The sequence below is a fragment of the Marmota monax genome, unplaced genomic scaffold (genome assembly GCF_021218885.2).
Source record: "Marmota monax isolate L192 unplaced genomic scaffold, Marmota_monax_Labrador192_F-V1.1 WCK01_AAM20220418_F8-fsc00187, whole genome shotgun sequence".
NCBI classification, from domain to species: Eukaryota; Metazoa; Chordata; class Mammalia; order Rodentia; family Sciuridae; genus Marmota; species Marmota monax.
In genome coordinates, this window is record NW_026694837.1 from 3034522 (window position 1) to 3050223 (window position 15702).

Here is a 15702-nt window from a genome sequence, read left to right on the forward strand (position 1 = left end):
GGAAGGGTCTTCCCTAATGAATCAACTGGACTAAGTTGAATTAATGTGAAGTGGGGGGAGAGATGAAGTTTTCTGATGGAAATGCTTCCAAGTAGAAAATTTAAATGTGAAAATTTAAATTGTGAAGATTCAGTGTAGACTTTTTGTTTGTAGACTTTTTTGGTGTGTGTATGTGTGGGGAGGTTACTGGGGATTGAACCGAGGGGTCCTTTACTACTAAGCTACATCCCCAGCCCTTTTTTATTTTGAGATGAGGCCTCACTCTCAGTTGCCCAAGCAGGCCTCAAACTTGTGATCCCCCTGCTGTAGTTTCCTAAATCGCTGGGATTACAGACATACAAACCACTCTCAGCTGTTTATATTCTTTCTTTAAAAAAAAAAAAAAAAAAAAAATATATATATATATATATATATATATATATATATATATATATATATTTTAGTTGTAGGTGGACACAATACTTTTATTTTATTTTTATGTGGTGCTGAGGATCAAACCTAGTGCCTCACACATGCTAGGTAAGCACTCTACCTCTGAACCACAACCCCAGCCCCTGTATTTTTTCTTTTTGAGATTTTTTTTTTTTTTTTTTATCAAGAGTTGAGTTTTATGTTCTTGTCTCTACTGAGATGCTGCCTTTTGTAGGGATGCTTGGCAGAAGAATGGGGATTACAAGTAAGGATCTCACAGTCCTGCATGTTCCAAAAACTAGGAGAAGAGAAAAAGTCCAATTATTTGCATTTGGGAAGAGGCTAGAATTCTTGATTCTGTGACCTTTAGCTTCACAGAGGAAATGAAAGACTTCTCTATAAAAGACAAGACATTTAGGTCTGGGGCTTGGGCTTAGTGGTAGTGCACTTGCCTGGCATGTATGAGGCACCAGGTTCAGTTCTCAGCACTGCATATAAATAAATAAAACAAAGGTCTAGCAACAACTAAAAAAATTAAAAAAAAAAAAAGATAAGACATTTTCCAGACATTTGTGGTGGTACATCTCTGTATTCACAGCTACTCAGGAGACAGAGACAGGAAGATTACATGTTCAGGACCAGGCTGGGCAACTTAACGAGACCCTGTCTCAATATTTAAAAAAATAGGAAGGCAGGCACGTAGGCTAGGATGTAGCTTGGTGGTAGAGTGAGGGAGGGAGAAAAGGAATGTAGCTTAGTGATAGGTTGCTTGCCTTGCACGTGCAAAGCCCTGGGTTCAATCTCCAGTACCTTAAAAAAAAGGTAAACATTTGCATTAGTCTGAATTCTTAAGATTAAGTTGTGTTAGTCTCGTTGACATACACTTATGAACTGGAAGAGCTATTCATATGTGTGTGTATCTTATATATGATATATAATATTTACATATACTAATACATGTAAATATATATAAAATATAATGTTTATATATTCTATTATATATACATATATATAGCTATAAATTACCTTCTAAATCTTAGTATGAAAATGAGGACGTTTCTAGTACCTTGCATCAACTTCAAGGAGCACTGACATCATCTATCAGATTTATAAGCAATATGACAAACGAATTTCACTTCTCTCTCTTTCCAGGATATGAATATATTTTTTATTAGAATATGCATACATTTTTATGCTGCAAATTATTTGGACATAGTTACTTTTATATACTCTCAGATTAAGTACACATTCCAAGTAATACTTGAGAAATCAAATCTATCTTTGTTTGGAAAACCAACATTTAAAAGCGTTTGATTTCTTCACAAGCATAGGTTGAAAGCCTCAAGGCAAAGGGTTTAGAAGGTCCTTTCCTAAAGGATTAATTCATAATTATTCCAGTCAATGCCACTAATCACAAAATATATCCCACTCAATAGTCCCAAGCAGCTAACTCTGTAACTATATACAGAGTTCTCTCAAAGGTTCATGTAATGGCAAGATGATGCTGGAAAACAAGGAAAAAATCCAACAGATTCTTGCAAGAGCCATAGATGATGTGTGATTATACAACAGTAGTTCTCTACAGATGGAGGGATGGGGTTTTTTAATATTTATTTTTAGTTGTAGGTGAACACAATATCTTTATTTTATTTTACTTTTATGTGGTGCTGAGGATCGAACCCAGTGCCTCACACATGATAGGTGAGCACTCTACCTCTGAGCCACTACCCCAGCCCAAGGGATTTTTAAGAAAGCAAATTCAGTGTCTTTCTGTTTTGTCTTTTTGTGGTGGTTTTGCTACTGGGGATTGAATCCAGTACTCTATCACTGATCCACACATTCCTACCCTCTTTTTTTTAATATTTATTTTTTAGTTTTAGGTGAACACAGTATCTTTTTTTTTTTTTAATGTGGTGCTGAGGATCGAACCCAGTGCCTCACGTGTGCTAGGCAATCACTCTACCACTGAGCCACAACCCCAGCCCTTTTTAAAATTTAAGTAATATGAACTACAGAATGCAAAGTTTTCTAGTTGGAGGGGGCATGCAGTGAGAAAGCACAAGGGTTATGAGTAACAAAGGTTTTTAAAAACCTAAAAGTATAAATAATTAAGACTGATTTTTTTCATAAACTTACCAGAACTTAGTGATTTTTCTTTCAAAATTCATTTAGGAACAAAGTTCTTGATAGTGCCTTAAAAGTCACAAGTATGCCACTATGAATTATAGCAAGTCTACAAAGACATAAAATTGGGGGGGGGTTTGTAATTGTAAAACAAACTCACTGCAAAGTTAACCTGACACAAAAAAAGGTTTATAATTTACATAACACTTTCTCACATTTTCTCATTTGTCACATATTTAATGATAGGCATAAATTGTGCTACATGCTAATTAAGCTTAATTAGTAAGGTCTTGTGAATGACTATAAATAGAGGGACTGGTTAGCTGCGAAAGAAAATTTTCAGTTCTTTTTTTTAAAGAAAAAACCTTATTAGTTACCTAGTATATATAACAGAGTGAATTTAAATCATATTCCTCATTTTCCATCATACATGTTGATCTTCATGTATGTTAAGAAAGAAACATAACAACTGTGGTTGGGTGTGGTGACACACGCCTGTAATCCCAGCGACTCCAGAGGCTGAGGCAGGAAGATTGCAAGTTCAAGGTCAGCCTGGGCAAAAGGAAAAAAATAGAAAGGGCTGGGGAAATAGCTTAGTGGCAAAACACTCCTAGGTTTAATCCCCAGTACCAAAAAAAAAAAAAAAAAAGAAAAGAAAAGAAGAACAACAAGAAGAAAGAGGCTCCTCTAAGACCTTACTCATAGGCAGCTAAGAGTCCCTTATTCCAGGACTTTTGTTGTTCCAACTTTCAAATCCTACCAATGCCCTCTTATTCTCACATCTCTCTTACTAGCACTCATCTACTAACACCTGAAGGGGACTTACATATAACATTCATTCACCAGCAAATGCTTATTGAGCATTATGTGCTAGAAATTGAGGGAGACTCTAGAAACATACATAGTGGTTGGCCAGGCAACCCTGGTCCTTACTTTCATGGAGTTCAAAGATTATGGAGGCAGGCACAACCTAGAGGTGAGCAGGAAGTTGGCAGACCCATTTGACCCTCCATTAAGCTATAACATAGCTATTATCAAATCTAAAGATATACATGAGTTTCCCTTTGCCTTTTTTTCCTCATTTGGTTCAGCACTCAGGCAGAAAAACAGCTGTCATGGACTGGTCCCTCTACCCTCCAGTAAAGGATGTAGGAGAAAGTGCTTGAGGCTTATAGCCTGATATTTAATAGATGAGGGGGAGCTGTGTTTAGGCAGGAATTGGTAAAGTGACATATAAATGAAATCATACAGTATATGTTATTTTGCATCTAGCTTCTTTCACTTAATGATTTTATGTAGCATGTATTAGTACTTCATTCCTTTTTTTGTGGCTGAATAATCTTCTGTCATACAGATATACCACATTTTGTTTATCCATTTATCAGTTGATGGGTTTTGGGTTGTTTCTACCTTTTTGTCACTGAATAGTGCTGCAATGGACACTCATATAGGAGTTTTTGTGTAGACATGTTTTCATTTCTCTTGGGTATAAACCTAAGAATAGAAGTACAAAGTGATATGGCAAACCCTATGTTTGACTTTTTGAGTAACTGCCAGACTGTTTTCTAAAGTGGTTGAACCATTTTATATTGTCACCAGCAATGTATGAGGGATCCAATTTTTCCATGTCCTTGTTAACATTTGTGTTATACAGATATACATACATACATATATATATAAATATATACACACACATACACACACATATGTACATACATGTATATATGTATATATGTGTGTATATATATGTATGTGTATAAATATGAATTTTTTTTGTACTGAGGATTGAATCCAGGGACACTACCACTGAACTACAGTTTTTTAAGCTGTAGATTGAACCCAGTGCCTCACGCATGCTAGGCAAGTGCTCTACCACTGAGTCACAACTCCCTCCTTATACTTTTAAATTTAATAAGCATTATAATTTTATGAACAAGCCATTGATTATATACAAACTATGTTTTGAGGCTTCCAGACTAAAAGTCTTGAGTTCATTAAGGAATTCATCATAGTAATAGCTATTGCTTTCATAATATTTAAGTGCCAGAAGCTGTTTGGGCATTCCACAAATATTAACTCATCTAATTCTCATAATAGTCCTATGAGGTAGAAACTGTTTCATAATACTCATTGTACAGATAAGAAAATGGAGGCAGAGGGAGGGTAAATAATTTGCCTGAAGCCGTAGGTTAAGTAGCACAGATAGTCTTCAAATTCTGGATTCTGTTGCTCTTAACTACTTGCTAGGACTGGGGATGTAGATCAGTGAAAGAGAGCCTGCCTAGCACATGCCAAACCCTGGGTTCATCCTCAGTACCACAAAAAGTGAAGCAAAATAAACAAACCACTTGCTAGACTACCAAAGGGTAATTACATCACTTCAAAAAATGCCTACCTTTCACTTTGAGATGTTTTCATGCCATCTGCACTGTAGACATTTGTCCTCTCCTTACTGACCTGGGAAACTAGAGCCATTCATCTAGGCATCTTCATTGACCCCCTGCCCTCCCAGTCTGGTGCCCACTAGGGTTCATAGGTTGGAGGTTTTAATGCTCTTTGAAGTGACTGAGAAATTGCCTACATCCCCCAGGTGGAATGGTTCTAAATTTCTGGTGTCAAATGAACACCCAGACAGCTCAGTGGGTTCAAAGCTGAGCAGTGGGTGGAGCCAGTAGAACAGAGCCCTGCAGTGGTGTCTAGTGTGAGAAGTCTGCTTCCCTAAGCAAGCTGAGCCATGAGCTGGACCTGCCCACGTTGCCAGCAACCTGTTTACTTTGGTGAGGCTGGTGAGGCTTGGGCTGAGGAGGGAAAGGATGGGGTCTATGTGAGCCACTGGGTTCACTGGGAATGTGAGGGCTGGCCATGGTATGGTTCCAGATACCCTTAAACCTGTTATGCGTGATCCCCTTCCCTCTCCTCCCCTCTGAGAGCTGTGTGGGATGCATGATGCTGGGGCAGGGTGGAGCTGGACTCCCAGAGACACTCCATAGTCTCTAAGGAGCAGGGCAGGCTGGGGTTGGGGGGTTGGTGGCGTCTGGTGCTTGGCCTGGCTCTTTGCAGTTAGTTCCACCTTGTCCCCCACAGCTGAAAAAGTGAGCTCCCTGGGCAAGAATTGGCACCGCTTCTGCCTGAAATGTGAGCGCTGCCACACTGTTCTGTCTCCTGGTGGCCATGCAGAGGTGAGGCCAGGGCCAGGGCACACAGTTCTTTCACCCACCAACCCACTTAATCCCACCCCAGCCCCCACTTTCAGCCTGTTACCCTGCCAAAGTCTACTTCAACAGGCAACCTCAGGGCTACTCATCCGGGGCATCTCATACCAGCCAGGATTTGGGGAGCCTCAGTTGTGCCATGTCTCCGTGGCTTTGAGGGGGTGGGTTATTGCCTGCTTTTGCCTCCCCCTGGACCACAATGGCAATTCTGGCCTGCCAGCCCAGCACCCACCCCTCTAAGACCCACCAGATCCGGCCAGTGGACAAACACACCTGGCAGCTTATCTTGCAGCAGGCCTGTGGGGCACGACCCCCTTGACCCTGAGTGACTCCTTCCCTCTGTGCCCAGCACAACGGGAGACCATACTGCCATAAACCATGCTATGGGGCTCTCTTTGGACCCAGAGGTAAGAAAGAGCCTAAAAGGGGCCAGGGAATTCCTTGTGGCTGGGAACCAAGCCCTGATCTTCCCTATTCCTCCTCTCTGCAGGGGTGAACATTGGTGGTGTAGGCTCCTATCTCTACAATCCTCCCACTCCCTCCCCTGCCAACATCACTTCCCTCACCCCCAGCAGCTTCAGCCCCCCCAGGCCAAGGACTGGCCTCCTCCATGGCAAAAAAAGTAAGTGAGGCTGGGCTTCAGCTATTCCTGCTCTTTGTTCTGACCCTCAGGATGCAGTAAAAGTTGAGTTTCAGGGGCAGTCTTCTACCCAGCCCTCTGCTTTACATTCCTACAACTCTGTCCTTGGAAAAATCTCTACCCATGCCCCTTTTTTGATATTCCCTCATGTCAGCTTCTGAGCTTAAGAAGTAAGTCGGGCAGATAGTATTAGCACTTTACATGTGAAGCAACTAAGGGATAGAGAGGACAAAGGACCTTGTGTAGTCACATAGCTATTGAGAGAGCCAAAGATGGCCTGGAACTCAGGCCTCTTTCCTAGGCTAGGACCATGGAAGAAAAGACCTACAAGTTGAGGGGTCATGAGGATAGAGTCATTTCCTCAGATACTTCAACTTCTCTCCTCTGGCCCCTGTTCCTTCCACCCACTCCATTGCATGGAGCAATAACACCATGCTCCCCAACACCTGACACTCCTGCCCTAGCCAATTCCTGTATGAGCTCAGGTTTCCTGAGGATTGAGTTGCTGACAAGGTTGGGCTGGTGGGCACCTGAGCCCTTGCAAGAATGACAAGGAATAATGAACACAGTGACATAGTAGTAGTCCCAGCAACTTGGGAAGCTGAGGCAGAAGGATTGCAAGTTCAAGGCCACTTTGTGAGACCCTGTCTCAAAAATTTAAAAAAGCCTAGGAATATACTAAGGTACCTCTGGATTCAATTCCCAGTGCAAAAAAAAAAAAAAAAAAGGAAGCAGCAGGTGTTCCCTAATGCAGTTAGAGATGGGGCAGAATGTGGGTCAGTTCAAGGAAGGAAGACTCACAGTGCCTGGGTGGGGGCTCTGGGGTGAGTGTGGGTTTTAGAAAAGGACAATGGCATGTGCAGGCAGGTTCTGGTGGGCCCTGCTTAGGGTCTGGCCCAAACTACAGCCCTAGCTAGGGCCTCTTCCCATTAAAGGCCCACCCCACATGAAGACATTCACTGGGGAGACCTCACAGTGCCCCGGCTGTGGGGAGCCAGTCTATTTTGGTAAGTGACAATGGAAAGTTGGGGGAGGAAAACACTAGGTTGGGCAGCAAGGGGGCAGGGAGGTGGTCCAAGGCAGGTGGGTCTCCCTGCCCTTCCCCTAGAATGGAAGAACTACCTCTTCTCCCCACTACCAGCTGAGAAGGTGATGTCTTTGGGCAGAAACTGGCACCGACCCTGTTTAAGGTGCCAGCGTTGCCGGAAGACCCTGACTGCTGGGAGTCATGCTGACGTGAGTAGGACAGGAATGGGTGGTTTGGGGAGGAAGGAGGCTGGAGCTTGAAGAGAGCCAGGCTGAGAGGGTAATCCTTCTCTCTGTGTTCTAGCATGATGGCGTCCCATACTGCCACATCCCCTGCTACGGCTACCTGTTTGGTCCCAAAGGTGGGCAGCCCCACCCCAGACAGTAGGCCTAAAGTATGGCATGTACATGGTCCGTGGGGATGTGTGGACAATGTCCCCTATGGTCAAACACACTCCAGACCCCTCCCAATTCCCTAAAGCCCTGAACCCAACACCCCCCATACCCAAGGCCGTTGGTGATAGGGCTCTCTCCCTCAGGTGTGAACATTGGCGATGTGGGCTGCTACATCTATGACCCAGTGGAGATAAAACCCAAATGAGGCGCTCACAAGAGAGGTCACCCTAACTCAGGCTTCCCACATCCCCTCCATGGTCCAACGGGAGCTACAGATTTCTCCAGTCCTGTGTGGTTGGGGGAAGGCGAGATCCTGAGGGCCTGGGCCTAGGCTCCATGGTAGGCCAGATAATCTATACCTTCTCTGCAAATTTTTCCCTTTTCCTTTCTTATCTGGTTAGGGAACACAGGCCACCCCACTTTGAATGGTGGTCTCCTGGCTTTCCTATCCCTTTCCCCAATAAATTCTGGAACTTCAAGGTCATCTTCAAACTTTTGTTTATTGAGTCTATGCCTCTGTGGCTTCTCCAATAAAATGTTGGCTCCTATGCCTTCAACCCTTCTTTGGGCATGAAGCCTAGACAACAGGTTTAGTGGAGAGTGCCTGGGATTGGGTAACATGCCCACCAGCCCCACTGGCACCAAAAGGTATCACAGGGCCGTCTCTTCTTTAGCACCATCTCTAGATAAAGCACCTCATTTCAATTTGAGCATGACAGCAGATCTTGTAAAGTCTGTTAAGAGGTTTCATTATCCATTTGGGAAATGATAAGACTGAGGCCCCGAGAAGGAAAGCTACATGCCCCGGTCATACAGAAAATCAGTGGCAAACCTGATCAGAGCCCAGGACCAACTTAGTGGCTTTCCATCAGGGGTCTTCCCAAAGCTCCTCACTGCTGCCCCAACTCAAGAGGTACCTTTATTTACAGAATTCCCCCAGCCATTAGATGGATGCCTAGAATCTCCAACAATCCACTGCATTCTGGAAAGTTGTCCTGTTGCTAGAGGCTGAATAGTCAAGACTGGATGAGCACAGGCAGAGGGGATCAGTGGCAACTTCATCCCTAGTGTTTGATGCCCCCAGCTCTGGTCACAAGAGCCTGCCCTTCTGCTTTCTCAGCCCCTGACTGTAGACCTTCTCTGGAGGGCTTGCCCCAATTCCACTCAGTTCTGGACCTGCATCTCTTCCTCCTGAAGACCGGGTTGGACACTGGGGAGGAAGGAGTCAGGAATAGTGATGGGGCTTAGTTCTGGAGCCTATCACTCCAGCCTGTCCCATCAGACTGGCCCAGGGCTCTCTCCATCTCCTGGAATACAAACACATGTACTCCCACAAGAGACTCTCACACATGCTTGTAGTGTGCACACATGTATAGACTCAACACTTTTATGCACATAAAGTGCATAGAGCATGCACCCTAAAATACATGTGCACACACTTATACATGCACCAAGTATACCTGTGCAAATGTATTCCCCTCTGAATCCTGAGCACCTGCATCCATTTGCATATGCTCACATATACACACCTCTTTCTCTCCACATCCTGGATGGTCTCTGGCAGCTGTGCTTGCCTCGTCTCTGGCAGCAGGAAGGTAGTGCAGGTAGCCAGCAGGGCAATGCCCCCATAAGCAAGCTTGGGCAATGACAGCCATACTCCATCCAGCAAAGCTGCCAGTGGGGCCAAAGAGCCCCCCAGTCGGCCCACCAGTGCAGTCAGCCCTATACCTGTTGGTCTGATCAGAGAGAGGATGAGGGAGGCAGGTTGTTCTCACACCTGCTGGGAAGCCATGCCTCACAAGGCTCCCCTCCTGAGTTAGCAAGCCCTGCTACCTTTCTAGACAGCTAAGAAAGCTAGGAGTTCCCACCCACCCAGGGGCCAGGAGCCCAGACCAGCACCCACCAGAGGATGGGGCCCCCATTTATACATGGTACCAATCAGGTACCACTAAAAGAAAAGTTATCAGAATGGGATAGACTAGTGTGGAAGAAAGAGGAAGGTCAGGTCAGCAGCTTGCACAGTCGCTGTGGTGATGTTGGAGCCGACTCAAGTCTAAGCTGGATGCTTGTAAGGCTCATTTCCCCATCTGCCAATAGCTAGCTGAAAGGGGCCCTATAATTCTGTAAAGAGAATCCCCAAGGACAGTTCTGCCTCACCAGCCATGAATGAGATGGGATGGTAGATGGGGCTTCTTTGTGATGGATTTCTTCTGAGGCACCAAGAAGTTGACTTGGCTCACGGTCACAGTTAGAAAATGCCCCACCTCTTCCTAGATTTGGGTAAACAAAGCCCTGACCAGCCCTACATTCTAGGTGTGGTGTAAAGAATCCAGAGGCGGATGGACAGTGTGCAGAAGAGTGCAAGTTAAGGCGCGTGACTAACAAGTCCCGTCCCCAGATCTGCTGCCTGGGAACCCTGCTTCCGGGCTCCCCTCACCTGAGCACTGTAGGGTACAATTCTGAAGTGAACAGGTAGGCAGTTGTGAAGGCGGCTTCACTGAAACCTTTCCCTATCACCGCCAGGGCCGTGCTCCAGGAACTCGTCTCTGAAGGAAAGGGGGGGTTCGGCAGTGAGAGGTTGGAATGCCAAAAACTCCCCGGGAATGGGAAGCCCACCGGGCAGAGCCTAACTGGCGAAGAGTCGGAGCTCCGGGGGAGGGCGGGGCTTCGTGTCCAGGAGGCGGGATCTCAGGCAGGCAGCGTCTGCCGGACAGGCTTACCCGAGGACACCAGCAATCTGATGCCGAAGGTCAAGGCCGTGCCCAGCAGTGCTCCGGCCTGCGTGAGCCGGCGCCCCGCACGGCGCACCAGCAGATAGACCACCAGCTTGGAGGGCAGCTCCACCGCCCCGAACAGCAGCTGCGTCTGGTACACGTTCAGCCTCAGCCCCGACAAGTCCAGGCTCAAGCCATAATAGGAGAAGTTTACTGAAAACCTGAAAGGAGTTACAGTGCTTCCAAGGGCCCTTATTGCACCTTTGTCCTCATCTCAGGAAGACTTGATCTTTTAGAAGGATGATCGCCGGTGCCTGGGAGCTTCCCCACCACCCATAATCCCCCAACACCGGAGGGTGCAGCATGTGCCAGTGGCCGAAAAGCCTTCACTCTAATCTTCACAGCAACCCTGAGGCATGGCAACTAACCGCAGCCGGTTTTACAAAAGGGAGCTGTCCAAGGTCACACAGGAGCTAGAACCTGAATTCAGATCCACGTGACCGCTGCTAACTTCATCTTTTGACCTACCCCAGCTTGACTGACCCTCGGCCCTCCACAGTTACACTCTTATCCGTCACTCTTCTCATACTCAGCACAGGCCTGGAGTCTGCCCCTCCCTCCACTAGCCCCGCCTCCACCAGCCCCAAGTCAGCCCCCTTACCACATCACCATGCAGCACAATGAGATGTGCCGGATCTGTGGCGTTCGGAATAGGTCTAGGTAGGAGGGTCTTGGGACCACCTGTTCCCCCGTGGACACTTTGTTCAGGGCCTGATGAGGGAAGACGTGAAGTTGTGATAGAGTTGGTCTCAACTGGGCATGGTGGGTATGTGCTACTTTCTGCTCTTGCGCTCGCTCTCACTCTCTCTCTCTCTCACTCTGTCTTTGTTTCTCCCCTCTCAGTGGTGGGGGTGGAAGTGCACATGGGAGCTGAGAAGGGGGGACCCTAAGTGAAAGATGTGACCCATCTGAGTCAGGTAGGACAGCCTAAAGAGTTTGGAAAGGGCTTTTCCTATCACATATGGTGGGCCCCCAGGGAGGGACACTTCACACAGCCCCTCTCATAAGTGTGCATGCTCACACACACTAACTTCACTCTCACCTCCTGGCTCAGGCTGTCCTCACCCACAGGCCGCCCATTGAGCCTGGCACAGTGGAGCAAATACCTTTGGGCCTCCTCCACTCGGCCCTGAGTCAGAAGCCAGCGTGCAGATTCAGGCACCCACCTAGGGGACAGGCAGGAGGCTCTTTAGCCAGAAAGTTGGTACTGTGAGCCACATCTCCCTTTTGGGAATTTTAGAGCTGTCAACCTCTAGGATGTTCACATAGTCCCCTCTGTCTGGAATGTCATCTGCTTTTCAAGCCCTCCACAATTGATGAGGCCCAGTATAAAAGTCACCTCATGCTATTTACCCAGGCCTGGAGCTCCCCCAGCCTGGGTCTCTTCCTTACTCAACTGAAATGGTCTCACCTTCAAGACCTTAGCTCTCAGCACTAGCCACCCACTTGTCCCACAGGTGGCAGGAAAGCATAGGATAAAGGAGAAAGACATACTGACATGAATGAAATACCCACCCTCCCCTCCAGTCTGAGCTCTCCCATGATGCCCAGCCCCATTCCCACTCCTTTAAGGGTCAGCCTCAACTGCTGCTTGACTCTGTCTTTGTCACTGTCTCTCCTTGCTCTTGTTTTCTCTCACTGTGTCTACCATCTGTTGCTTTGAATCTGTCTTTCAGTTCTGGGTTCTGTCAATCACTGGTTGGTTCTCTTGTCTCTAAATCTATGTTTCTCTCTGCCCTGTTCTGTTTTTCACTCTCCTGTGCCATCTTCTTTCTCTTGGTCTCTTTTTCTGTATTTCTTTCAGTGTCTCTTATTGTCTCTTGGTCACTTACTGGTTTTCTTTTCCCTTCATCCTTCTGTCTCTCTGTCTTCAAATCTTAGTCTCTGATTAATTTCTGACTTTGGCTTCCTCTATCTTCCGCTCCCCAACTGCCTCTATTCCTCACCGGATGCTGAGGATGCCTATGATACAAGGCAAAGTAACAGCCATCAGGAGCCATCGCCAGTCCCTTATCAGGTACCCAGCCAAAGCCAGCAGCAACACGCCTCCTGTCCAGAAGGTGGAGCTCAGGATGCCGGCCACTTCACGGTGTTCCACATCCAGCCACTCCAGCTCTAGGCCCAAGGCCAGACCAGAGACAGGAAGACAATAAGCAAGGGCCGCCTGGTCTGACTCACTGACAACTTCCCTCCAGCCCTCTAGGCCCTGCCTTTCCCTTGAGTGCTTTACCAAGTGGCAACACAATAATGGTGAAACCAGCCAAGGTTGAGCCAGTGAGGGTGCGGGTGATGGCAAACATGACATAGTTGACTGAGACTGCAGATGTCAGGCCCAGCACTAGGGTACTCACATAGGCCACCAGCAGTAGATGGCGCCGTCCAAACCTGCAAAGGGGTTGTACAGGGTCAGCTACCTGTGAAGCTTCCAAGACATAGGTAGACTAGACCCATACCCCCAGCTAGTGGAAGAGGGTTCCCCCCCAGCCTTCTCCTTCATTCACCCCACACCGCACTCCACCTGTCAGACAGGTATCCAAAGACCACAGCCCCCATCAGCACACCAATGAAGAACAAGGTGGATGCAACTCTGTTCAGGCCTTTCCGTTCACATACCAGATCCCACTGCAAAACAGGCAGACAAGGGTCTCATATGGGTCTAAGACCCTCTCCAGACTCTGGGGACTTCTGATAGATACCTCTATGCCAGAAAATACCCCCCTCCAACAATTCACTCCTCCTGTAGCCTCAGGGTCTTCTCATGGAGGGCCCTGACTATAACACAAGAGTCCTGAGTCCCCAGTCCCCCTAGGGAAACTCTGCTTCCATTCACCCTCCTCCTCCAGATGGATTATGTAAACCTCAGACCTAGCCAGAAAATAGGGAGGGAGGGAAACAGGAGCAAGGCCTCTGCAGTTTCTTCACCTCACTGCATCCCTTCTCAGGTCTCTGCCCCAACTTCTTGTGTTAATTAACATGAGAGATAACAGCAGCTCCTGAGGATGGGCCTCTTACTGCAGTCCATGGACCCTATCTACAGATGGGTAAACTGAGATTCTAAGAGGTAAAGGAATGTAATTTATGCCCACACAGCTACTACCCAAGGAAATGGCAATTCATCACACTCATGTCCCTTGCCCTCCGGGTTTGGATACCTCAGTTGCAATGGTGGAGGAGAATTCTGAGCGGTCGTATTCCCAGCCCTGAGAGCAGGGCACGGTTGAGGGTTCTCCTTCCAGCTCCCCAGGACTCGGTGCCTCTCTCTCCAGTGTGGTGTTGGGGAGAGTCTGGGGGTGAGCAAAGCGGAGGCAGGAGCTAAACCTGCCATCGGGCTCCCGGGGTAGGTGGGTCTCCAGCCATGCCTCCTGGTGACTGAAGTTGTCAGGGGTGCCAGGCAGGGCACAGTAGTGGGCAGGCACAGCAGCCAGGAAGATAGGCAGGAGAAAATGCAGGGGTAGTATCACTCGGGGCAGGGCCATTAGTGCCAGATTCCGCAGTTGGAAGGGTCCAAAGCCACCCACCTCATCCAGCAGTTCCTCAAAGCCCATGTTGCCCACCCACCAGACGTCCTGACACAGGCTCCCTTTGTAGTACCTAGCACAGCTCAACCTGCTCACCACATGGACCTTTGGACTATGGAGGTGGGGGTGGGTGGACTGATGTGTGGAGAGTTGACAGCCAGAATCCAGCCCTCAGAGGCTGACCCAGACCCAGGCCCTCCCGTCTACCCAGGACACTTCCTCTCTGGCCTAATTCCTGAGGGGAGGGGCTGCTGTTCATTTGCTCAGAGGTCACTGACTCTGTAGCTCTGGCACTTATACAGCAGAGCTCAAGAAAGGTAGCCTTGGGCCACTCCAGCAGGGTAGATGGGTGTGGTAGATGGGTGTGCAGAGGTGAGCCTCAGTCTCTTAGTCAGCTGAGCTCTTAAGGTTTCCTATGAAGAGGAGGACCCTGGGGCCTGGTTCCAGCTCTCCTGGGTACCCTTTGTCCTACAAAGCTTTAGGTCAGCTTTATCTCTTTGCAGCTGCAGCCACAGTCTGACCCACAGCCCAGGATTCAGGATTGAAGGCTGGGTCCTCACCAGGTGAAGTGTTCTTTCTGTTGAGCCATAGGCTTCCTCATGTCCTGACCTAAGCTGCACCTGGTACTGCACTGGGCAACGAGGCCTCTCTGTGGGTCCCAGACTCATCACACTCCTACTTCTACTCAGGAGCTCTCCCCATGCATAGGATCCCTCCTGCCTGCCCCATCCTCTTATTTCCAGGAATTTCCCAGATGACTTCTTGGAGGGGTGGGGAGCGAGGAGTTTTGCCAAGATCCTTCTGAGACCCAGGACTTGCTCAATCTGATATGCTTCCACTCAGTTCTCACTCACGGCCCCTGCAGCAAAAGGAGAAGAAGCCAGCAATGTCAGATTATTCTGATCTGATTCTCCAAACACCAATTTGGCAGGTATGGAATGTTGTTAAATTGTGTTCCAAGACTTCTAAGCTCCAGATTCTAAACAAATGAAATTCCAAAGGTGTTCTTTGAGAAAAGACACACACACACACACACACACACACAGAGTTTGAAAAACATTCATTTAATCTAGCTCCCACTTTGAACAGATGAAGAAAACACGACAGGATGGGGATCCGCTGGTGGAGGACCAGGAACTCTGACTCCATTCTAGGGCTCTTGCCTTTGACCTGAGATGCCAAATGCAGATGTTCTGGTCAGCTTCAAGTTGGCTCCTAGAAAAAGCTCTAGGAAAGGAGCTAAATCAGTGATGCTGACAGGCATGGGGGCGGGCAGTGATGGGGGGCAAGAGAAAAAGGGTGGTGGCAGTGACAGAAGGTGATAATAGTGAGAGACTCTGGAGCAGACTAGGTGTTCTGTAGAGTTCAGAGGTATCTTGGGCATGTCCCTGCCTTTAGAGAATTTATAGAAGAGTTAAGATAAGTTACACAAACCACACACACACATATGCACCCCAAAATGTGCGTTGTGAAATGCAAATCTGATCCCTGTTTAAAAAATTCCACCAGCCACTACTGCTAGAAGGTGAAAGTCCAGCCCTCAGCTTGGCCCATATTACTCCCCAAACCACCTACTCACCAGTCCATCTCTGACCCCTCCC

The 15702-nt window shown here is 47.4% G+C and overlaps 2 protein-coding genes across 6 annotated transcripts; one reads left to right on the top strand and one right to left on the bottom strand.

Annotated features, from left to right (window-relative positions):
• Positions 1-1009: 1009 nt before the first annotated feature.
• On the bottom strand, positions 1010-14168 carry Slc22a7 (solute carrier family 22 member 7). Of its 5 annotated transcripts, none has more exons than XM_058573194.1 (11): positions 13736-14168; positions 13102-13205; positions 12814-12968; positions 12530-12698; positions 11626-11749; positions 11185-11294; positions 10530-10744; positions 10247-10355; positions 9339-9545; positions 2548-2644; positions 1010-1221 (listed from the first exon to the last, which is right to left on the bottom strand). In XM_058573194.1, exons 1-10 carry the CDS (start codon positions 14126-14128, stop codon positions 2569-2571), a joined length of 1662 nt encoding a protein of 553 aa, XP_058429177.1. In that variant the 5' UTR covers positions 14129-14168; the 3' UTR covers positions 1010-1221; positions 2548-2568. The 5 variants fall into 5 exon arrangements, with proteins under 5 accessions (XP_058429177.1, XP_046282106.1, XP_046282105.1 ...); XM_046426150.2 differs by lacking the exon at positions 1010-1221 and adding an exon at positions 1557-1915; XM_046426149.2 differs by lacking the exon at positions 1010-1221 and having other exon boundaries at positions 1557-2644.
• Positions 5270-8284, top strand: Crip3 (cysteine rich protein 3). Its single transcript, XM_046426116.2, has 7 exons — positions 5270-5321; positions 5620-5714; positions 6097-6154; positions 6238-6369; positions 7323-7394; positions 7529-7623; positions 7718-8284. The coding sequence occupies exons 1-7, from the start codon at positions 5270-5272 to the stop codon at positions 7799-7801; spliced, it is 588 nt and encodes a 195-aa protein (XP_046282072.1). The 3' UTR covers positions 7802-8284.
• Positions 14169-15702: the final 1534 nt, after the last annotated feature.

Excerpts from the sequence above, each read along its gene's own strand:
- Slc22a7 (XM_058573193.1), bottom strand. The coding sequence starts at position 14,128 with ATGGGCTTTGAGGAACTGCTGGATGAGGTGGGTGGCTTTGGACCCTTC. Across the intron at positions 12,699-12,813 it reads CATTATTGTGTTGCCACTTG|AGCTGGAGTGGCTGGATGTG; the intron begins GTAAAGCACTCA and ends CCTTGGGCCTAG. Across the intron at positions 10,745-11,184 it reads TTGTGCTGCATGGTGATGTG|GTTTTCAGTAAACTTCTCCT; the intron begins GTAAGGGGGCTG and ends AACTCCTTTCAG.
- Crip3 (XM_046426116.2), top strand. The coding sequence starts at position 5,270 with ATGAGCTGGACCTGCCCACGTTGCCAGCAACCTGTTTACTTTGGTGAG. Across the intron at positions 5,715-6,096 it reads CTCCTGGTGGCCATGCAGAG|CACAACGGGAGACCATACTG; the intron begins GTGAGGCCAGGG and ends CTCTGTGCCCAG. Across the intron at positions 7,624-7,717 it reads CTGCTGGGAGTCATGCTGAC|CATGATGGCGTCCCATACTG; the intron begins GTGAGTAGGACA and ends TCTGTGTTCTAG.